The sequence below is a fragment of the Alligator mississippiensis genome, chromosome 10 (assembly GCF_030867095.1).
Source record: "Alligator mississippiensis isolate rAllMis1 chromosome 10, rAllMis1, whole genome shotgun sequence".
NCBI lineage: Eukaryota > Metazoa > Chordata > Crocodylia > Alligatoridae > Alligator > Alligator mississippiensis.
Genome location: NC_081833.1, coordinates 62,628,846 through 62,653,243, shown reverse-complemented (window position 1 = coordinate 62,653,243; position 24,398 = coordinate 62,628,846). Strand labels below are relative to the sequence as shown.

General features: G+C 40.9%; 1 protein-coding gene across 1 annotated transcript; it reads right to left on the bottom strand.

The window, feature by feature from the left end:
- Window positions 1-31: 31 nt before the first annotated feature.
- Window positions 32-21,007, bottom strand: NAE1 (NEDD8 activating enzyme E1 subunit 1). Its single transcript, XM_059713882.1, has 20 exons — window positions 20,905-21,007; window positions 18,523-18,626; window positions 18,374-18,434; window positions 17,403-17,433; window positions 14,866-14,937; window positions 14,448-14,527; window positions 13,730-13,839; window positions 13,204-13,313; window positions 10,022-10,084; window positions 9,165-9,228; window positions 7,620-7,711; window positions 6,687-6,746; window positions 6,463-6,596; window positions 5,261-5,336; window positions 4,866-4,905; window positions 4,068-4,154; window positions 2,128-2,220; window positions 1,573-1,687; window positions 1,440-1,489; window positions 32-217 (listed from the first exon to the last, which is right to left on the bottom strand). The coding sequence occupies exons 1-20, from the start codon at window positions 20,985-20,987 to the stop codon at window positions 108-110; spliced, it is 1,635 nt and encodes a 544-aa protein (XP_059569865.1). The 5' UTR covers window positions 20,988-21,007; the 3' UTR covers window positions 32-107.
- Between the last annotated feature and the right edge of the window lie 3,391 nt (window positions 21,008-24,398).

Below are 24,398 nucleotides of genomic sequence, written 5' to 3'. Positions count from 1 at the left end.
GCCGGATAAGAAACACCGCGTGATGACGTCATAACGAGGACGAACGAGAACTTTTAATAGGCGGCGAGAGGCGGAGAGCTTCCCGGCGGGCCGGGCCCGGGGCGACTCTACAGCTGGAAGGTAGCGGAGGTCTGCTGCACGCCGCTGTAGATGTAGGTGTTATTGAAAATGACGAACTGTCCCGTAATCACCTTGATGACCTCCTGAGCAGCAGCTCCTGCGCGGGGGCAAAAACCAAGTTACCAGCCCATTTACAACAACAACGGCAAGCACTGAGCGAGCGAGCAGACCCGCCGCGGTGTCGACCGGAACAGAAACGGTGGGGTTGCTGTGGGAACTACACGGAGGAACCCGTCACGAAAGAAGAGACACCGTTTCTCGGTGCTCAGCTCCTATAAAACATCCTGTAGAAGCTCATCCGGTGCTTTCTGGAGCTGGGGCCAAAAGTAGTAATATTACTTCCATTAAAAAGGATCAACATTTCTACATTAATTCAAGGGAAGTAACCACATCTAGAGTGCCTGAGTGGGGGGGAAAAATGTTATTTCAATCCACACACACCAGTTTTTCCTTATCCAAGAAGTCTCATTTTCCTTTGGAGAGAGACTGCAGCCCAGGCTGTGAGAGCTAGGAAGTCGGTGAGATCGACAAAAGATTTCACAACTCCAAGTCCATACGTAGTCTCCAAATCAGCTCCAATTAGCTTTTCTGCATTTTCCCCTCTATTTTTAAAATTATCCCAGTTTATCCTCTCTAATATACATGAAATATAAACTCTTAGGGGCATGTACTGTCCTCATACATTTTGCTAAGCACCATAAAGATTCATGGAGATGACATTTTTTAAAAGGGCAAAGAAAATGTTTATGGTTCATATAAACATTAATACCTGAATAACTGATTATAGGAAATCAAACAATGAAGCTAAGTTTATAATAATAATACTTCCATTACCCTTAAAGCTGTTCCCCCTGGCTATCAATAGCTCCTGCAGGCTTTTAAATAAAGGAACAGTCTCAGCCCCGCCTGGCAAGTGCTTGTTAGAGGCATTTCAGACTGTCATAGAAAGCAGGTCTCCACTGATACTAGCATTAAAACTTGTCATACTGTACCATGCTGCTTTTTCATTATTTAAGATAGTCTTACATATCTATTTTTAAAAAAATCTACAATAATTTTTTTTAAATTTTTGTAATTTTTCCCTTATTTATTCATCAGAACACTTGCTAGACCGATTATTCCCATAAATTGTACAGGGAAGGGATGGGACAAAAGAAGGGGGGAAGGGAGGACTTTACAATATTGCAATCCAAACAGTTTTAGACTACAACTCATATTTACTTTGTTTGCTCTAAGTACGCTGAAAAAGGAATAATATTCGGGCTCAAATACTATGTCACTGTTAGCAGCACTGCACAGGTCTGCAGGATTAAACTTACCTCCAACAAATGCAGCAATAGTATGTGGTTCTGCAGCTCCATAGCGGCAGCTAAATAGCAAAAATAAATTAGTTAGTATTTTCAGGACAGTTTAATGAACACAAGAAAACACCAGCAGCCAGCCTGTACTTACAATTCGTGAACATAGTCATCCTTCACTGTTACAGACAGCCCATGTTCCTGAAGAAAACCACTGAGGCAAGATTTCAATTTCCCAATATCATCTTCCACTTGGTAATTATATACACCTAGGAAATAAAGTCTCTCTTTATACTGAACTGCAACGTTATAGAAATCAAACAATTTAATCATTTTAATTGTGCCATAAATACCTTGTTATTGCAATAACTATGTTTTTAACCAGGTAACAAAAACTAGTCATTATGTTGAAGACACAGCTCTAACAACAATTACCTCTGATGAGGATCAGTCAACAGGCCAAATTATGTCATTTAAATCAGTCCTGAGCTGTTAGAACCATTACACTGATTTCAATCTAAAATAATCTTTTCAGATTCTGAGAAGAAATTACTTTTTGCAATATTGGCAAAATGAAAATACTATATACAAATGGAAATTGGTCTGGTAAAAATACCGGCTTCCTATAGTTTACATGTACTATTATAAATTAGATTGTTGTAGGTCTTAAAGCAACTCATCTGCATCTAAAAGTGTAGTATGAGCCTACCTGGGTATCTACCATGTTGTTTATGAAATCTATCCACTGCACGGAGCATTAAATATAGCACAATCTCGCTGTCTGGGTTATCCATGTTGGAAACTAGAAACGGAAGTGAGGGAAAGGGAAGGAAAAGAGATTTAGTATTAGTTTAGTTCAATGATGATGGGAATATTTCCCATTTGTTTTTTTAAATCAAGGTACCTTGCCACACCTTCCACAACTAAATAGTCTCTCTCTCTTCCTTTTTTTTTTATCCTGTTACCAGATATGTCATTCTGAGACTGAATCCCAGGCTGAATGACCAAAACAATTAACATTCTACACCAATACATTTTTACATAAATTTTATTCACTGGAACTAGTAACACATCCCAATTTAACAACAGCAGGTTGGCTGGGATATTTACCATATTTACTCCAATCAAACACAATGCCCTCCCTCCCATTCAACATGAATTTAAGTACAAGGCTGGGGGGGCAGGCAGCAGCTGCTGCTGCTGCAGCTCCAGCTTCAGTCCTGACCCAGGCTCAAGTCAGCTGCCAGTTACCCTCAGTCACACCTCTGACTCCGACCCAGGACGTGAAGCACATGGTGACTCCAATCCCATCCAGCCAGGAAGGAGTGGCAGCAGTGCTGGAAACTCCAGCCCCAGCTCCAACCTGGTCCTGGGGCTGAAGCTGTTGTCACTACAATCACTGCTGCCTGCCCAGGCTGGGGCTGGAGCCACCATCTGACCTGGGCTGGAACCGTGACTGAAGGCAAGCAGTTGTACGAAGGGGAAGAGGAGGACTGAAAGAGTAGGAGAGAAGCAAGGCACAGGGGAGGTGTGCAGGCATCACAGGAGAGAGCAATATGGACAGATGGGAAGGCAAGCGCAGGGCGCAAGGTGCAGGGGGCCAATTATTCCCCTGCTGCCTGCCCCTCCTCCCCCACTGCTTGCTCCCCTGCCACTGCTTCCTCCTGCAGTGGTGGGGCAACAAGTTTAAGACAATCCTTCAATAATTACATTCTATATGTGGAAAATTATACCTAATTTATAAAGTTTCCGTGTATATAACTAATTATTGGGCGTGGGGAGGGTCTTTTTAAATTCAGTCATCTTGGATTCAAATACGATACCTTAAGTCACCAAATAAGTTTTATAGCATATTCAGAAAGAAAATGCTAGATATTTTTGTGTAAGAAAATGTAGGGACTGTAGTTATGTAACAGAAGTCAGCTTTATACATAGCGTAACAGGGATTCTAAGTTTAGAAAGGCTCACAAAGGGATTTAAGATAAAAAAACTTCCTAAATTATAGAACATTACATAAAATGAAACAATTCAAGGAATTGCTTACATTGTTACATAATATTTACATTAGTTTACAAACACTAACAATCATGAGAAAAAAGAAGCCTTTTGGCCAAAATATTACTAGAAGCCTGAAAAGATGTTCATTAAACATTGTAGATGGGTTTGTATTTTTTTCAATATTATTGTATCCCTTTCAACATTTACCTTGGAATTTTATTTTAACATAATTAAAAATATTAAGTAGTCATGCCTCATTTTATTAAATGATAACTTGCTATTTGTTTTATTCAGAAGTTAAACACATGACAAGTCTCAGTGGCCAACAAAGAGAGACAATTGCTCTGTCTTTGTTTACATGGAAGCACTTAATTAGTTGTCACAGGAACTAAAGAAGGCAGACAGGGAAAAACAGTTTAAAGAAAAAATGTAACCAACGTGAACATTTTATGTATATTACTACCACCAACAAGAACATCTGCAAAGGACAGTTTAGGGACTATTAATTCTGTGGCTTATTTTTGAACTTCTAAAGGAAATTAAGTTTAACATCTATCTAGATCAGGGATGCTCAACTTTCAGCCTTACAATTTCTACTTCATAAAGGTTCCATAGTGACAGAATACTATGTACAAGTAAAAGAAACCTTACTAATTTCATCCTTGTTAAAAGTATTTAAGCCATATTCTTCAGATAGAGATCTACACCGCACTACTCGAAGAAATGCTGAATTGCTGCCTGAACAAAGAACACAGAAAAGAAATATTACAGCATTCACTACTACCTAATTTCTTTAGATATACATTTCAGTATATATCTAATGTTACATAGAGGAAAAAAGTTGATTATTCACCTTTTTAAGCTGGAGCAGCATTTAGCAAACCTTGTGGGTTTACTGTAGTGAAGCTGGGTACTCTTGTGCTCCCCTGCTTCAGATGCCACTTCCCCTTGCTGCCAGCAATCAACAGCAGGGAAAGCAGCAGCTGAAATGTGAGTGGGCAGGGAAGGGGATGGCTTAAATGTGTGTGTGTGGGAGGGGAAGGGGGGTGCCAAAAGCTGCTATGATTTGCATACAGCCCCTGCCCCCCACCCCACTGAACCACTACGCTGTAGTATTTATTCATATACAAAATGAAAACAAATGTTGCCCAAATGACCAAATCCTGACCAATTCTTAATATTAACTTATGTACCAGTAGTTTATTTTTTGGGGTATATAATATTCAATACATCCGCCTCCAACATCTTTCCACAGGCCCTAATTCTGGGAGACCCCTGCAACTTCCACTGAAGTCAATGGGAGATGCAGCACTTCTCAGGAAGATATCATGTTGGCAATACTGTACATGAAACAGTGACAGAGCTACATTATTCAGAATTTCAAAACTTCCTGAAAATATGTGAATTTTCCCATTAAAATGATGTAATACAAAATCCAAGAATACTTACAGAGCAATTTTAATTCTCTCTGTGTAACGGACTCTGGTGGCTAAGAAGAAACAAGAGTATGTTTGCTTCAGCATAAAACAATGGTTAGAGTATTCATATTTTAAGAAAATACAATGAAGTAGGTAATGATTCTTGTATAAGAAAGAATTTTTTGAAGTTGCGTTCAAGTGCCCTTTTCACTGAATATTCATCATGATACAATGCTAACAATGACAAAAAAACCATACCATATGTATTTTGAAATCATAAGAACTTCAGTAACTTTCTCTAAGAGAATGTAGTAGATAAGCCAGCTCCTCTTTTCCTTCATTTACTTCTTTCTTTATTCTTTACAGAGGATATAGACCAATTATGGTCTTTTTTATAAGAATGAAATGAATTTGATATAGAACTACCTTGCCCAGTGACTGTAACAACTTAGCAGCATGATTGCCCACAGCAGTAACATCTTTCTTTGCTTTTTCCCGGTATCTGTAAAGTATAAGAAATAGTCTTACTAAGTTATTTTAAATCTAAGAGGTTTTTTTGTTGGTTTTTTTGTTTTGGTTTTTTTGGGGGTTTTTTTTTTTAAGAGTCCAAAATTGAAGAACTCTTAAAGTTATCCTTTCCACTCTATGGTGAAAATATATTATTTTCAGATGCTTGCAACATGGATATTTATCAGTTACCTTAGGAGCAAATAAATTCCTTAATTCCACCTACATTATATAATAATTCTATGTTTAAAGTCTGGTGACACGGGTGTGTATCAAACTACAAATTCTATTTTGTGCCTAACATTCACAGTTCAACCTTCTTCATAGATGCATACAACCATTTTTCTGGCAAAGGCTATCTTCAGAAAACTGTGAAAAGCCAATCAAAGGTCCCCAACAGTGCACAACTCTTTCTGGAACAGGGAGTGGGGGGTTGGCAATTGAAGCCCAGAAATTCTGAGAGAACCATGTGGGTGAGAGAGGTGATAATATTTTGATATGAGACTGCTTCTCTATGAAGAAGAGGGTATTTTACTGCTGAGCCAAATCATTTCAGAAAGGATGGTATGAAGAATCTGAACCAAACCCAAGAAGTCACTGGGTCCCGAGGTCACTAATGGAGCTTGTGTTCAGTTGTTTCCTTGAGATCTGTAAAACACTAAGTGCTGTTTAAGAATTCCACTGCTAAATCGGTCTACTTACTTGATTGCCACACTATTTGAGAGAGTTCATTAGAAATCAGTTTTTGCAACAAGACGCATGTAAGAGGTTTGGGGGGTGGGAGCGGGTAGAACCGTTTATGCCCAAAGAAGGGGCTCTGGACAGTTGAAGCACAGATCAGGGTCTAAACAGCTAGACTATGCAGTCCCACTGCCCAAGAAATATATCAGAGATTATCTGCATCTAGGAGCATACCTGACAGACCCAGAGCTAGGATTCTATCAAAACAGACCAGGAGCTATTCAGAAAGCAAGACATGGCCAGGCTGTAAAGCTATCTACAGTCAATTAAGAGAAAAAAAAAGGGCTTTGAGAATTTGGCCCAGAATGTAAAGTCTGAAATAACTGCCCCTCCATTACTGTAAAAATGATAGTTTTCAAAGCAGAAGCATGAATACTTACACATTTTGCAATTTGATAAATTTACTAGAATCTGCTATCATATCAGGAATAGTGCCCCGAACAGGTAGAGTTCCTTGTCCCTCATTTGCCACAAATTCTTTTACAGCTCGAGTTAAAATCCAAAAGTTTGGTGACTGGAAATGTACAAAGGACAGAGGTTCATTTTTCTATACGCAAGAGAATAATTTGTAAGAATTTAAGAATCTTGATCTTGCTCTTGTTACCTGCTCTGTGAGATTGATACAATTTTCATCATTAAAAAGTTCTTCAATACACCTTGGAATCTATAAGAAAGAAATGTGGATAAATACAGAAATATTTTATTTCAAGAGTTATCCCATCCGTAATTATGCAGGGGATACAATATCCACGTTACTTTAGACCTTCTGGACAAGAGTAATCTATTCTAAACTTCCAAAAATATATTGGAGCTTTTCAGGAGCAGAAGCAGCAGCATTAACTTTCTCTGATTAAAAATGAATCCAAAACTGGATATTTATAAAGCAAATATTTGTGCTTATATCAAATGCTAAGCTACACTACACATTTACAAATTCAACACAATTTTACAAAATAAATGTAGTGCTTTCAGTTTGCAAAAGGAAATTTATGATTTGTTTGCTTGTGATACAGCAGACTGAAAACTCTATGACCCCAGAAGAAGCTCCCTTCCATTCATATGAAGAACAGGAGCAGTTTGGCAAAGTTGCTCCTATTAGGCATAGTTTGGACAGGTGTGTTGAGTGAGTTTCTCAGTCAAGATCTACCAATTTGTCATAACTGGACCTGCTCTACCCTCTCTACAACACAGACTGGTAGTCCTGTTGTACTATTCTAAAAATGTTTGTTGGGTTTATATTATAGCAATAAGAAATGAGTGTAGCGGACTGTAGCCCATACTAACCGTACACTAAACTAACTAATCAGATTTTTCAAAAGTGGCAGAAAGCCACCACTACTTAATCTTTAATTTCTTTATCTATGTCTTAGAATTGAAGATGGTACAATTTTCATCATATCTAAGTGTGTGTGTGGTAATTCCACCACGGAATTCTTTTCTTACAGGTACCTAATGCATTTTGGAAAAAACATAACAATACAGTTAACACATCATACTTTCTCAGTATATTTTAAAGCATTTGAAAAGCTATTTTTACCTTTGTAGTACTTAGTGCTGCATTCACATTTTTCATAGCTTCTTCAAAGTTCTCTTCATCTTCTGGGATCCCATTTTCATTCTTTAAAATACCTTTTTGAAAGAGAGGAATATTTTAATGCAAAGTCCTTTCTCTATCAATATTCCTAGGGACATGTCTGAGTAACTGATTAGGCTTTGTTTTCTGAACTTTTCTTAGATAACATTATGCTGGAACTGTGATCACAAACTACATGAGCCATTATGAACTTTTAATATGATGGGTCATATGCGTAAGTATTTTGGTAAGGTATCAAATATGCCTTAACATTTCAGGACAGAAAATGTAATAAGTGTAAAGCTTTTTGCTATGAACATTCATAAACTGAATACCAGAGCTTGTCCATGATATAGGAAAAATACAGAGAGGGAAGCTATAGTTATACAAATGCCCAAAGCAAATCTTGAAATAAAGATCTGTCCAGTGGTTTAATGAATATATTTTGATGTAGGTAAATAAGACTGATCCTCCTTCTAAACAGACTGCTTCTGTATGAATAACACAAGAATACTGATATGTATACAATAAAACAACCTGAACAAAATGAACAGACTCAGACATAATACAACATTTGAACATTACAGGAATTAAGTAATTGCTGTTTCAGCAGCAATTTTATTATTGTTAAACTCCAATATATCTGATGAAGAGAGTACTACAGATGTAGACTGCAACAAAAGCCAAGTCAGCATAACCACTGCACTTGAGTTCTATAAAGAAGCCAATTTTTAATGCTTTGGAATAACTTCCATTAATGTATTCATAAAAGAACAAATCAATTTTTTCATACAAGAAACTAATTCCAAAAATGCCATTCTGAAACACCACAGCCTCATTCTGATAGTAAATTCAAGTGCTATATTTTCAAAAGATACTGTTCTAACATTAGAATTTGCAAAAGGTGCCTACCAAGTTTGATAGCTCTAAACAATGAAGTCCTCTACTCAGAGTAATTACAAAACATCCAGTGGCTATGAAAACACCTTATACAACCCCATTCTGACCTCCTATGGAAGCATCGCCTTCAGGATTTAAAACAAATAGGCAAACAATCATTCACTTTCTATTCCCATTCAATCCTTGAACTTTCAGGTGTGGATCTTTGAAAGGGATTCCACCTTACTTCTGGTGGATCAAACAGGCAAGAGACACAAAATGTATGCCAAATTCATACAGCCTCAGTTCCAGTACCAAAAGCCACCCACTTCCTTATTTCATCAAATTTTTAAACTTATGCACCAACATTTTCTTAAATATTTTTCTTTTTTTTCCCTCTGAAGAGAACACTAAGGACAAGTGTTGACAGGTGGCATCATAAGCATACTCAAGATCCTAAAACCCATGCATGTAAGACAGTTGCATCATACTGAGGATGTCCTGTATAATTAGCTATAAGGACACAAATCAACACAGACATAGCTTAAAGTAATTCCTTAAGCCACAGCAGTAAGTTTTACCTCATGCATTGTCTTTTTATACTGACAAATCTCCCACAAAATGTATTACCTTGTCTAATCATCTGCCTGAAAGCTTCCTTGTCTTTGTAACTCCTAGGTAACTGATCACTTTTCTAAATGTAGAGAAAGAAAAAAAGATCTAATTTCCCATCCAAATAAAAACAAACACACCTGTCACATTGCTACAGTCTAGGTTGACTGTATCAAAGTTAATAGTTTGTTTCAGTAATTAATTCAGGAAACAGTATGATAAAAGCAAAGTTTTGTAGCAGTTAAAACCATGTGACCCCTCCTCCCCCCCCAAAAAAGAAGTGTCAAGTGTTTTCATCAACCATCCACCCCCAGTAGACTAAAATCACAGGAAAGTTTCCTTTCTATGATGCAGTGGCTAGATAAAACACCAGACACACAAATAAAAAGGTGGCAATCATGACTACAGATGACGCAGGAGGGAGTTGGGATGAATATCAAAACTACCAGACATCTCCCTGCAAGCACACAGCTTGACTGGCCAGCGTGGAGAAGCCTGAACTGCCTCCACACAGAAGCTGGTAAGACTAAAGTTAACATGCAACTGTGCACATACTCTAACGACACAAACACTGTGTGTATATGAAAGAAGCTTTCAGACTACCGGATACCTACTGGCCTGCCCACATATGGGGGAACCAAGCACCGACAAGGACCTTGTAAGGCTGCAGTTTGAGCAATAGAATGCGCCTGTTTTTGGACTCAAATTTAAACATGGCTATAGGACACAAGAAGATGATCAATCACTCAATATTTTTTGCTATCAAACCACCTTGGATAAAAGTACACTTGTTAAAAAACCCACATGACAACAAACATGCACACACACACACAAACACACAGATGCACTATTTAAATGAAATATTATCAACATACCTCACTGTACCATTTTGCTAAGTACTTTGCCATAATCACAATCCATGGAGTGTGGCTATGGTCCTGCAAATGAAAACAGAAAAGAAACTTTAATTAAACATTTCAAAAAACAGAAAATGTGCAGGTTATTCATTTATTCCCTGCTTTCAAAAGTAAAATGTTATATTGGCATACAGTAAGTCATGGCAAAGCAATCGTTCTCAACGTTTTCAGACTCAAGGCCCCATTTGGAGAATGCTCTCGCTTAGCTTTCGTTTGTTTCTTGACTACCAAAGCTAACAGCAATTCTTCTGTTGCAAGGAACTCAAAAAGACCACAACAGGTCAAATGTTTTTGACCATGGGGATTCCTATTTGACACCTATGGGTCTATCTTATGGCCCATGTGTAAACACTTGCATATTTAACAGTACTAATATTGCTTGGCACCCCACCACAATCTTACAGCACCCTGATTGAGAATCACTACTCTAAGTACAGCACATCTGCAATTCAACTGACCTGGACTGGCTTTGGATCACAACTACAATTAAGCTACATATGATGAGCTTATTTGGGAACCAGGAAAGGAGGCAATGTAGCTAGTAGCCAGCTAATTCTGAAAACCCATTAGCTAGCTCCTGGGTGGCAGCAGAAACCGCTGTGCTTCAGCAGAGGTGAAGTAAATGAAGGAATAGGTTCTGGTTGTACAGGGAACTGTGTGTGTGGAGATGCTTAATATTCTGCTGGGGGAACTCCATACTGTGGAGTAGAGTCCACTTAATCTACAGTAAAGATGCCTTAAATAGCTCTTTGATTAATTACTTCTGTCTGGACTCTGAATAACAATATACCTTGCATAATTAGGTACCAACAGGGAGGTATATGAACAGCTCCAAAATGAAATCGTAGGCATGTTTAACTTATTTTAAGCAGTGCTTTAATATAGAAAGCAATAGGATTAAGCAAATGGTTTGTGCAATTTAATTGGATTTAAATGTCTGCCCACATTTCCCTAGGCATCCCAGCTGGTTTATGCAATACAACAATACAAAGTACAATTCCAATTCTTTTAACACAAAAGCTTTGTAGATCTACATTTCCCATGGAGTCTTCTCCTTTGTAGGACTTAGTCGCACATGAACACCTTCACTACTTTTGTTCAGATATAGAGCTTCCCAGTTCATTTAAAAATACCTCTATTAGATTAAAAAACACAAAATAGTGATCGTCCAAAGAAGTGCTAATTAGTTTATAACCTGTATGCCGGAGAACGAGTTGCATAATTATAATTATACTGTGTATGGATTCAATGACTAATTTGTTTCAAGCCCTCTTGGATCCAACAGATTAGTAGCATCATCAGGGTAGTGACTGAATGCTCTGCTTTGATGGAGCTTTCCTTCTTTCTACCTTTTTATTGCCATCCGGTATTAATAAAAGAAGGTCAAATGCCCTACTCTGTGATACTGTAACTCTACCTGTCCTACCTTAGGAAAGTAAAACCAGTGCCAAACCTGTTTAAGCAGCATGAAATTTATTTACACATCCAAAGGGAGAAGACCTAAGTCCTCCATACTAATATTTAGAGTTTTCTTCCCTCATTTACATCTTAAAATGCATAGACTTAGATTCTGTTAGTATTCACCTGTGCTATAAAGAAAAACTGATTCAGTTTGGGTATTTCAGCTATAATTCTTGGCTTTGATTCTGTACTAATTTAATGACTATTGAAATTCTGCCCAGAGAGAGTGGGCTAAGTAATCTATCAGGCAATAAATCTTCACCATGCTCTCAAAATAAAACTATGTATTTTGAGTTGCCCAATAAAATATAATATCTACTGGAGCAGAAAGAATACATAGATCAAGCTTCCATCCAAAATTGGTAAAGTACCTGCTAAATAACCCCATGTGCACGAAGCAGTTTCTCAGAGCTCTAAGATGCCTAATGCTTATCAGCGTAGAAACTTCAAATGAGTGAGTGCTTAGTCACATCCTACACTACGTATGAAACCAGGAGGGCCAAACTCGTGTTTCAAGCTGCAATCTACTGTTGAAGAACATGCAAGTGATCAGTTGACTTTACTTGGCTTGAGAAAATATTTTTAATTGGATTAACTGTTCGCTTTCCTTAATGCTAAGGAGTTACTTACGTAAGGTTTTGTTTGTAACTCTGGGATTTGCTTTTTGAGGGCTCCAAACAATCACCCTCAGAAGCTCTTTTTACTTTTCTTCATGGAGAGATTCAAAGAACCAAACCACTAACAATGGCAAAGCAGCAGAGGTCAAGAAGAGGGGGATGTCTTGAAATTTCATCTGTACACTCTTGTAATCCTTGGTTTTATGCATGCCATTCCATCTTCATTATGCTAGGTTATATTCTGGGCTACAAAGCCCACACCGGGCATAAACATAGCCAAAACTGACTCAACACAGGACACCCAGGGCTACCCTTTTTCCTCCTCCAGTCACAGAAAGGACAAATGGCACATCTGCTATCCAGGTTCTGTGACCAATTACAATGTTGTTTTAGACAGTAGGATAACTATGGTGAAGCGAGAGGGGCACCAATTTAGAAGGAGCGCCAGTTAAGCCCCCTGGCCCCCAAGGAGTCTGTCCCATGGCACGTACAGGGACAAGCAGGTGCTGCGTTATATCCAGCAGTGTGTCCAGAGGGGTGGAGGGTGGAATGAGCCTCTCTACCCCTTCCCGCCTCCAGGCTTTGCCATGAAAGGCACAGCCCCAAACAGGGTACCAGGAGCAGCTCCCAGGAGCTTGCACCACTACCTGTGGTTCAGTGGCAACAGCCCAAGCTCATTTTGCCAGGGGTCAAGTGGCACCAATAGCAGTTACTGCTCAAGTATGGAGAGCATGGGCAGATAAGACTTCTTCCCCCAACCTGCCCCACCACCAACCTAGTAACTGAAAGAACTTGTTACACCTCTGGTTTAGTCAGACTTCACAGCTCCCTTCAGCATAATGTCTTACACTAAAGGACCTAGCCCAAATGGCATATCTACTTGAATATCATAAAGCTCAGAAAAAGTGGCTTCCTTTCTATGCAAAATGATGTTGTAATACCCAAACACCATTCAAACACAGTACCATGTCTAGCAAGAGGAAGAATTCATACACATGCAATTACTTGCAAAACAGGGCTTGTCTTCGCATGCAAAGTAAAGAATGTAAATCTCATGCCAACCTTTTTTTCCATATGATCCAAGTCATATGTTTGAATATGTTCTTTCAGCTCTGGAAATGGACTGTCCAGTCTCAGATCTTCTAATGCATTGTCAGGGTGAGATTCTATGACTGTAAAGAAGTAACAAGGTATATTATTTTACGTAAAAGCAAAATAATATATGTTTTCAAGATTTCAAAATGAAGGGATAAATGTTCGATGTAGTGCTTAATTATGACTCCCATTAACAATTATTCTCCTAATGGGAACTATGCATCATCGTAAAATGTACTGCATAATGTTAGGAAGTTTAAAAGCAGACAAAAATCTCCTGTTTTATCAAGGAGTCAGATTATCAAGTTGTTGCATAAAGTTCCCAGTGTAATATGCCCACTGCTGAAACTCCAACTGCACCGACGAGGGATTTTAACCAAGGAAACAATCCTTCATATATGCAAACAACTCAACTAACACTTGTACGTGACTGCTTTCATTTCTTACAAGAAATCCACCTTATTCTGGATGTTCTTTAATAATGATGCATTACCTGGATGTTCTTTAATAACGATTCTCATGTAGCCAACCAATCCATAAGTCCTACAGACTAACAGAGGGATGTTATAGTTCCAGAGAAGTTCAGCTAAACGTAGCAATGTACTGGAAAAGGAAATACAATTGGTTTCTTAAAATATGCAGTTGATAATACACATCCAACTGTAAGAGTTAATTAAAAAAGGTTCCTGCAAGAAGGAAGTATTATACGATGGTATTATTATGATCATCTTATGTCAGAGAAACTTTAACTGCCATCCTAAAAATACATTCCCTTAATTTGCATCCATTGGTTCATTAATGTTGAATTAATTTCTATAGCTCAGATTTTTTATGTCAGTCTTAAAAACACATTGATACAAATAAAATGGTACAACTATGAAACAAACAAACAAAAAATTGATTATATAAATCCATGTTTAAAGACAAATGCAACTCCTATAAAAGGTATTCCTGACAAAGCTTAGAAGCCATATGTAACATATGACATCTGGTAGATGTCAAATCAGATGTAAAAAATGCCAGAGCTGTGTCAAAAGAACTCTTAACTAGAAAAAAGTACTGCGTATTTAAATGCCTATGAAGACAGCTCTTACATGTTGCACAACAGCAAAAGGCAAAATTGCTTCACATAACTCAAATTCTCACAATATGGCTGAAAAAGCTCGCAGCTTTAAAATCAAAGGATGAAAATTTTATATACAATTATTTACCTTTCTGGTAGTTGGGTTGCAACCACCATGTTAAACCGACAGAAAAAGGATGGATCATTATCTAAAAGTTTTTCTGGGCTCTAAAAAAAGTACAAAATAATTCAAAGATTGAAGCATACAGTAATAATTTTAGAAAAAAACAGAACATGTCAAAAGCTAAAATTGTATTCAATATGAGTTTTGCGTTTAAAATACTGATTTCTGAATCCTCGTTGTCATTAAATTACAAAGGTTATTTAAACACACATGAAACTGATTTGCCCCAAGTAATCTGAGATTTCATTTCAGATCTATTACCATGAAAATATTTACGTTTAAAAAATAAATACAGATAAATGCGTAACTAATGATTCATTTATATAATATATTTGCTACATTCTAAAAAAACAGAATGCAGCAACAAGCTGAGAACACAAACCTCCTCCACAAAATTTCCCGAGACTTCATTATTTAACTCTTGTAAGAGCTCTGTGGCACTCTGGGCTCGATTCTGTTTTAAAACAATTAAAGCATTTTTAAGCCTACAGTTTATCTACAATTTACAAGTTAATATGATCTTTTACATATTTGTAAAATAGCATATATACTACTAATACAGTAAGTACATTATGTTAAAAAACTCATTTAACTATTTAAACGCTCATTCACTCGCTGCCCACCATAGCAGGATTCTGCTTAAATTGTACCGTGCTTTACTTTAAAAATGCCAGTTAAAAATATGCAATGCTTATTTTTAATTTTAAAAACAGTAGGCACGTCTACACATGCAGTTGATCTGGCCTAAACTGAGTCTGGTATAAACTACTCTGGAGTAAGTGCTTTCGGGCATGTGTCTATACATGCACAGATTAGGAAGCAGATTTGCTGCTCTTTGCACCATTTTCTGCAGCTCTGCAATGAGCCCCTGCTGCCACTGGGGGTAGGTCTAGGCTCTCCCTATGTGCTAGCTCAAGGGCTAGCAGGGAGCACCAGGTCAGGAGACAAATATCCCCTTGCCCCAGCAGCAGGAAGCTCCTGGCCCTAGCTTCCTGATCAGAGGCAGGCGTCTTAGAACTGTAGGGGTCTCAGCTGCCTGCCCTGATCCACCAATGCAGCAGCTGGCAGCTAGAGCTCCCAGCGCCAGTTGCGGAGCTGGCACTGGGAGCTCCCTGCTAGCAAGGGCAGAGGAATCTGTTCCTTGCTCAGCTCCACAACTGTGGAGCTGAGCAGGGAACAAGCTCCCTAGCTCTTCAAGCTTGCAGAACTGGATGGGGAACAGGCTTCCCTACCCTTGCCAACAGGGAGCTCCCAGCACCAACTCCCCAATCACTGGGCCAGTGCTGGGAAACCCTTATCTCCCACTGCTGGCTCTGCAACTGCGTGACTGGTGCGGGCAGATGAGGGTCTCCCAGTCCCACCCCCGCCCCATGCTCCCCAATCATGATGGAGGAGCAGGGTCTGGAAGATAAGGATCTTCCAGCTCCCACTCCCCGATCCCAATCTCAGAGTGGGGGGCTTGGAGCTCCCTGCTGCCATGGCAGGGGAACATAATCGCTGCCCAGGCTCCTGTGGCATAGCCCACCCCGGCTTGAGGTAGCTCCCAGGGGCAGGGAGCTATCTTCCATCCCCTGGCAGACAGCTGACTGGGAGCACATACTGCTCCTGGTCAGGTATCTACACAAGCACTACTGCGCCGTTACTAATCTTGAGTAAATTTACTATTTGCATTTGCAAGTAGCAAATTTAGTCAGGATTAGGGAGGTTTATTGCATAGTAAGGATGTGCATGTGCGGACACGTTTGTTCACAGTAAACTATACTAATGGGCAGTTAAATGTCCTATGCATGTTGCAAACTAAATTCCAGATGCAACTTGCTTAAGCACTACTACAAGCTAAAAGCTAAGCAAGCTCTAATGAAAGTAACAGCACTACTAACTAGTGCTAGGATTCTGAAGATGGAGAGCATAAGAATAAACAATAAAAGTTAAGGGGATGGGACCTGGGGTGGAGAGAAAGGAAGGGTAAGCAATAGCAGTTACTAATAGAAGGATAATAATCCTCCACAGGGCCTGATTCTTTTGTCTTCAGCATTGTTATAATACATTTTGTTTCACCAACAATCAAGAATGCTATTTCTTTTAATTACTCTAAATGATAATTCATTTTAAGGTAATGGCACAAAGCCAACTACAGCAAAAAATCTGAAATTAAAGGGATATTTTTACCAAACTGTTCCTCTGACAAGGTAAAAGGAATAGTGATGAAAACAGTAAATAGACATAGAATATAGCTATTTTCAGGATATTTTTTTTAAGAAGCTCTTGAAAATACCCCCCAACCTTCTCCATCCAAAACTAAGCCATGGCTTCTCTTCTCTTCCTCCACAATTTAGGTCATAGTCTGCCTTTCCAATACATGGGCTTCCTTGTGGGCTTCTAGTCACCAACTTTAAAACTTAACATAGCCAAAACTCATCTTTTCTCTTATTTATTCCCCTGAACCTCTACAGTCTCACTATTTAGTATGGAACAAATGAAGTTTATATACAAGTAGCTGTAAAACTCTATTCATCACCTCTAAGGTATCAGGGGTATACCAAACTAATCTGGCTCTGGGGCTCAGGGCCAGTCTATAGGTTGCATCATGCCCACAGACTGACCCTGTGTACTGGATCCAGTGTACATGCTGGCCCCAACCCCACTGCCATATGCACCCCCAGACCAGGTCCATGTGGAGCACATGCCCCGGAATGGGCAGGCATGCATGCTGACTCTATCCCTGCATGTAGTAGGCACCAGATAGTGAATGGGGCAGAGGCTGGGGCATGCTGCATGCAATGCAAGAGCTGATCTAAAACCCACAAGCAGCACTGCGGGCCAAATGACAGGTCTCTGTGGGCCAGATTCAGCTTGCAGGCCATCTCTTTAACAACGCTAGCTCTTTACACATACAAATGACATTTAGTATTGCCTTACCTGGCCAATATGGCTTTTTTGTAAAAAGAAGCTGAGAAAGGAAGCAAGAGAAAAAGACAAAAGCTTTAGTTTTATGATCAATACTATTAAGTTTCCCTGTAACACAAAACACATAGCTGTGCTTCATAAAATGACAAAGTAAGTTCTTGAATATCAAACTCCCTCAATTATAACTTTAGCATCTTCATGTGACTACTTTAAAACAAATCTTTCAGTCCTATACGATCAGATTTTTAAAGACGCTTCATCCCAGTCCCTATAGTTCCAATACATTTTACTTCCCTTTGCCAATAAGGTACTTGTTACAGATTTAGGCCCTGAATAACTATGGCCCTATTTCTATCTCCTATAGCTAATGGAATGCCTCAGGGAGCACAACTGAGCTGTGTGGGCTTATGGTTCTACCTCTGCCTTGCACGGGTGCCTGGATTTTATACATATGCAGTGTAAGAAGTTTCACTCCAATATAACACTGTTTTATTGAGGAGTTGTTTGGTTTTTTTTCCTAAATGCATCTCTCTCTCAGGAGACATGCAAGCACAGCTATAGGAAAACTCTTCCCTTGATAAGGCTAAGTGCCAGCAATTGTTTTTGGCAATAAAACAATTTTTGCTATTAAAACAAACTGTTTAGCTGTATCAAAGTCAGGTGAACCTTGGCTCAGTCACAGTAGCAGAGCAAGAGATTCACCACACTTAGCTGGATTTTTTTTTTAAACTATTGTTTTCCTGACCATGAAGAAATGAGTATTAAAAACTAATTCAATTTCAAATAATCCATTTAAAATCAGAGCAATTAAGAAACTACTAAGTAAACACCTAAGATACTATGAGGAATAAAGTAAACATGTAAAAAATATACAAGAACTTGTCTGGAACATGATTCTGAACCTCTGAGCTGGTACAGAAAATGAACAAGTAATGCTTTTAAACTGTAGACATTAAACAAATTTGTATAGAAAACAAACCTACTTATTTCCAACATCTTCTCCAGTGACTTCATTCCCATCAACGATTGTAAATGAACCGATACCTTAAAAATAATACAATACAGATAATTAAAAGTAAATATTCCTAATAAAAATCCTTATTAAAATAACCTTAGAATCAGATTTATTTACCTGGCAGCACTAAATTTTTGAGGATTTCAGTTCCTGTGGCTGTTGCATGGATCACACAAACATGAGCAGATTCTAAAGCCTCTTGTCCATGGTCACCCCACAGCCTATAAAACAAGCAGCACAAAAGCACTGAGAGAAAAGTTAAGATAGTAGACACCATGTGACAGGTAGTGGAAATCTTCAGTCATACTCCCTATGGTCCAGCATGCCAGTTTTCTGTTCATATAAGCAGAGTGAGTCAGAAAGTTTGTCAAAAGCTTTCATCAGAAAAAGCTGCCTTGATTGAACAGAAGCCTCTCACAAAAGGTAACGTTCTATGAAATTTTGGTTTGAGAAAATATTTTTGTTTTTATCTTGTTTTTATTGTATATTAAGCCAACAATAGTACATAATGTTTGAAGCGTCATTTCAGAATTCTGGCACAAAAATAAAGCTTAGGAAAGTCCACTTCCTGTGAAGAAAACTTTAGAGGTTTTTTTGTTTTACTAGTCTGCAATGGACTTTACAGTGCTGAAATTTACAGCAACCCAGGATTTCTCAGTTTAAGCCAGTGGATCTCAAAACAGCATTTACACTGAAAGAGTGCTTAGCACAGGGATTCTCAACCTTTTCCAATTCAAAGTGTTTATCGCAAGGCCGGAGACACCCCCGAGGGGATACCAGCTCTTCAATTTCATTTCTTTGACTCCAGACAAATAGAACAATTCTTCTGTAGCAGAATTAAACACAGTAAGGTGAAACGAAATCCAAACAATATTAAAAACAACTCAACTGGATCCCATTATGCAAAAGGACTCCACGGGAAGAGAAGTGTCCAGGGAACTTCTCTGTGGACGGCATTCTCATTGCAAAGTCCAAACAGAGGAGGCATGGCTGCCACAGGCTGCCTGCCATACGCTCTGGGTGCTGGGCACCATCCGGCACATTTCTCAGCCTTTTCAAAACACAGCATGAGTCAGTTCACAATGGAGCAGCGCACCTCAGCTTTTCATACAGGAGGAAAACGCCAGCTCCTCCTCGTCACTCCTGTTCTGGAGCGGAGTGGAACATTATTTTGGCAGGCCACTTAACAAATTTTAGTAAGCGGTCAAGGGCTGCACACAATCATTCAGAAGGTATCATTTTAACAAATTACAGATAATCATATACTAAAAACAAATACCTACTATAACATTGTAATTTTATGTCAAAAATATTTTTTTTTGCCCTGATTTCTGCATTTTTTGAGTAATGTATAGAGAGGCAATAGTATAACAGTTCAAAATAAAGTTACTCTTGTATATTATGTGGAGGTAGGGTGAGGGGTGTATGTGAGGCAGGGGTGTGGGGAGTGGGTGTGCACACGTGCGTGCGGTGTGCAGCTGACCAGGGGTGCAGGGAGGGAAAGAGGTGGGTCAGGGGGCGCCAGCATAGCTTGCCCGGGTGGTGGTGCAGGTGCACGCCTGCCCCATCCAGCCCACGGCTGCCCCTGTAGTGCTCTGCATAGGGCTGAGCCCTGCCCACTCCTGCCCAGGGCAGCTCATGCTGTACTCCAACTTGTACCCGCACCTGCTGCTGGCACTACCCTGGCCACAAGCCAGCGCACACTGCTCGCCTCCCCTTGCCTCCAGCGGCTCTTCCTCCTCCTGCCTGTTGCACCGCTCCGAGCAGCGAGCAGCACGGGGACACGACGGCGGCTGTGGCGATGCGCACCAGGCTCAGCCAAGTCAGGGGCAAAGCTACAACCCAGCAGCTCCTGCTCCAGGACACTTTCCACCCACTCCACCCGCCTGGCACAATGAGCAGCTCCCGCAGGCAGCCAGGCAGGTGGAAGGCAGCCCCGGCAGCACGCTGCGCCCTGGCTGGGGCAGTGCCGCCGGCAGGCCTGGGGCAGGTGGGAGCCCCCCGTGGAGTGGAGGGTTGATACAAGCCCCTGGCAGGCTGGATCCAGCCCACAGGCTGCATTTTGCCCACCCTGCTCCAGAAGACAGCAGGCCAGCATTGCCAGGCGTACAACAATCGTCGTATCATTACGGTAACTTCACCCCTGGCGCAACGTACAGCCAACAACAATAAAAGGACTCAAAACCTACAGTCACTTTTTCGGCTGGCCAATTCGCTCCCGGGGAGCCTGAGCCCACTTTCGGGCGCTTGCCTCAAAATGAAGAAATGCTTTAATTTGGGTGACCGCCCCCCCGTCCCCCCCGGGCGTTGCAGCGACCCACGTGAAGTCACGGAAAACACCGATTTCCACGCTTTTTGCATATTTTTCAGTGCACGAGATTTCTTTCAGTTTCCACGACGATCACGTCGCCTTTAAACCGTGGCAGCGCCGGGGAGGCGGCAGGCCGGTGACCCCCGGGCTCCCCGCGCCAAACGCCGCGGCCCGGCCCGGCCCCGCACCTGAGCTGCCGGTCGTAGCGCTGCTCCTTCAGGCTGCCTCTGCCTTGCTGCGCCATGGTGCGGCATCCGGGGCTGTTGCGCATGCGCGGCCGCCACTGGGCATGCGCAGTAGCGCCGGGAGCAGCGCCCGGGGGGCGTGGCCCACAGCGGGCCAATGGGCCGTGGGAGCGGCGGGGTCGGCTGGGGTCGCGCCGGAGGGCTGCTGTCTGCCTGGTTCGTCGCAATGAAGCGCTGCAGTTTCAACCCACTTCTTTCCACGCGTCTGGACCGACTCGCGGATTTGGACTGGATTTGGCTGGGAACACCAACAATTTATTTAAAAAAAAAAAAAGTTCCCGGGTGTGTGTGTGTGTGTGTGTGTGCGCGCGCGCCTGCCACCCCCCTCCTCCTAGGATTCACTTACGTTGGGTTTTAGTTGCTTTCAACCTGTGCCCCATGGGCCCCGCGCGCTACGTCCAAGGGGTCCATGCACAAACGCCGCGTGCCCCCGGAGGCTGGGGGGGGGCATGGCGACTGGCCACAGGCGGTGTCGGCAGCTGGGGGCAAGGGGGAGGTGAGTGCTGACTAGTGGTCGGCGACCACCCACAAATGCTACCAGTGGTGTCGGCAGTGGCCAGCGGGGATCGGGGACCACCCACAAACACGTCCGGCAGTGTCAGCAGCGAGGGAGGGGGTGGCAAGCAGTGACCACCCACAGGCGCTGCCAGCAGGTGGTGCACCGCCAATCTCTCGGGGTGCATGTGCGCCCACGTGTACCCCCTGCATGTCGCCACTGGGTCCATGAAAGATGACTAAGATCAATCAAAAGTATGTGAATATCCACACTTACAATTCAAAGGGTCCGTACCTCTGTTCAAAAATGTTTAGGGATCCAGAAATAAAAAAAAAGGTTGAAAAGCACTGGTTTAGAAAATACTGAATTCAGAAACGAAACTGAAACAGTGATGAGAAAAACATTGTGTAGGACGGCATCCCCTCATGGGGTCGTAAAGGGGACACACAATGCAGGTTCTTAACACAGGATCAAACATCGTGGTCCAGTCTGCAGGCAGTAACGTATAGTCCTAGACAACATGGAATAAGAAGGGTCAGGCAGCTTGTAGTAAAAATTCCTCTCTAATCACTACTTTGCGCATAGCCAACAGACACAGCTTGATTGCTGATTACTGTAGTTGCTGGTTGCAACACTCGTGTTTCGATTGTCAGGCGACCTCTGCATTTTCCATTAGGGTGACCTGGTCTTAAGATTTTGCACTTCCACTTGTTTGCAGCTGACATTTGATCTGCGATAAGGAGAATCCCTTCAGTAGAGGGAGATTCTTTCCTTTGCCCTGTGAAATGCCATTTAGATTTCCCTGAGACAGAGTGAAAAGCCAAGCTTTTCCCTTTTTTTCTGTTTCCATTCCTTAGGAAATTTTTTACAGCCTGTCACGATGACTGAGGTTTCCAAGGCCAGATTCATGTTACCATCAAAGCAGCAGAAGACATTGCACTGAGAACCCTGGGAAGCTGGCAGAACACAAGTCACTGCAAGGAGTTGAGGGAGCTTGACTTCTTACAGCTTTCTTACCTCCTCAGCCTGGCAATGGTATCCTGGCAATAGGAACTTCCCCATGTGTCAAGGAGGCAAAAGAATAAGTCAAGTTGAACTGCTCTTAAAAATCCCTGCCAGAATTAGTTTATGGCACATTCACCCGCCCCTGCATAGGCACCGCAGGAAGCTGGAAGCCACCCAACTCAGGGAACTGGGGGAAAGGGAACTGAGCTAGGCTTCTCCTGGAAACTCCCCAGACTCAGTGTGTGGTCCTAGGAGTCCTATCTCTCCACATGCTAAGGGAAGAGAAAGAACTGTAACAGACTCTGCCCAACTAGCCTCTGGACTCAGTACATAGTCTCAACAAACAGCCTGTTCTCTCACATTGGGCTTAAACCATTCTGCTGCTAGTTATTTATAGTAGTTATTCCTCCTGGTTAGGTCAGAGTAGGAGGTATGGTTGTGCTGAAGTTCAAGGTTCAACCCTTCCAGAGAATGCATGATTACATGCCTTGTCTTTTAGAAGCCTGGGGAATTGTATATAAAACATGTTAAAAGAGCATCATATAGGTAGTAAAATCAAGTTTTCAAAAGTTACTTCAAGGTTACAGTTGCCCATACAACTTTAAGGGTTGCAGCTGATAATGAGCAGGTGGCATGTGGCAGACTTCGGTATTGAAAGCTGCAAGCTTTCAATATCATGAGACTCTTAAAATAATATGTTAGGCATTCTCTAGGTTCATTTCAACAAAAATAGTGAGACGCAGGATAATATTACAGGAGTTGGCAACAGTGAAATGTACAGGTCGATCGCATTCATTTCCAGTCTCATACTGGTAATTAACAGTTGGGTCCAGAGGCCTTGTCCCCTGTCCACTCCCAAGTCAATACTTTTCATACAATCCCACAAGAACACTTTTGCTGAATTTTCTGGGATCTCTGACCCCTTTTCTATAGCATTTTCAATTGAGGAGGAATAGTTTTCTGTTCCTGTTATATTAGAAAAGAGATACCCACCTGGTAACCAAGAGGGCTGTTAGAAATCATTTTGACAGGGACACAGTAAGTCTGTGCATAGTTCTGCTTTATATTCTTTTAACAACAATTTTATTCTGCCTTTCATTCTCAAGGTAAAACCTCTGTATATGGTAAAGGAACCTACTGAATTTGATCTGGTGACAACAAAGGTTTACACTGCTTTTTTATGGTGTCATATTTTCTCAGATAAGCACTGTGAGAAAAGGGCAAATGACTACTTTCTGAGTTATTTGTCACACAAGAAATAATTCAGTGACATTAGGAGCTCTCTTGGTTTTGTTCACAAAATTCTGTTTCTATTTACAATTGCTTTGTGCCTGCTAGGAACTGAATGTGTTTGGATTCTGCCTCCCCTGAGACCTGGGACAAATTAAATATTGGTGCAGGGGATTTGAGTTGTTAAGGCTGGTTTACTAGTGATAGATTATATAAAATTGCACTGCTGCATTTGGGGTATTTCTGCGATGTATTTTTCTGTTGTGTCAGGGGTACAGACAGCACATCGGCAGGCTTACTTTTCTAGGATTTGCTTTTCTCTAAATATATAAAAGCAGGTAAGATATGTCCATGATTTCAGTATATGGTAATTATCAAGTTAAGATAAAATTACTCAGAAAATTATATGCCATTTATTCAATGCAAAAGTAACCATGGCTCTTGTGGTTTTCAGGGTAAATAATCCATGACCCTGATCGCGTGAAAGGTGAAACATGTGCAGATCTCTGCATTCAGTGAATATCCCATTGACTGTCATTGACATATTCACAGTTCATACCATTTAACACATGCATAAGTTTTTGCACAGTTGGGGAGTTAAGCAGTGGCCAAAAGCCCAGATGTATTTTTAAGAGACCAGGAGGTTCCAGCAGCCCATGTTAGGGCTTAGGCAGACAAGGTTCCTTGGGTGAATTTGATATCTTTT

Bases quoted from the DNA above. Each gene is read 5' to 3' on its own strand.
- NAE1 (XM_059713882.1), bottom strand. From the start codon at position 20,987: ATGCGCAACAGCCCCGGATGCCGCACCATGGCGCAGCAAGGCAGAGGC. The intron at 10,085-13,203 runs GTTGGCATGAGA...TTTCATTTGCAG, and splicing joins TGGATCATATGGAAAAAAAG to GACCATAGCCACACTCCATG. The intron at 5,337-6,462 runs GTAAGTATTCAT...TATACTTTACAG, and splicing joins TTTATCAAATTGCAAAATGT to ATACCGGGAAAAAGCAAAGA.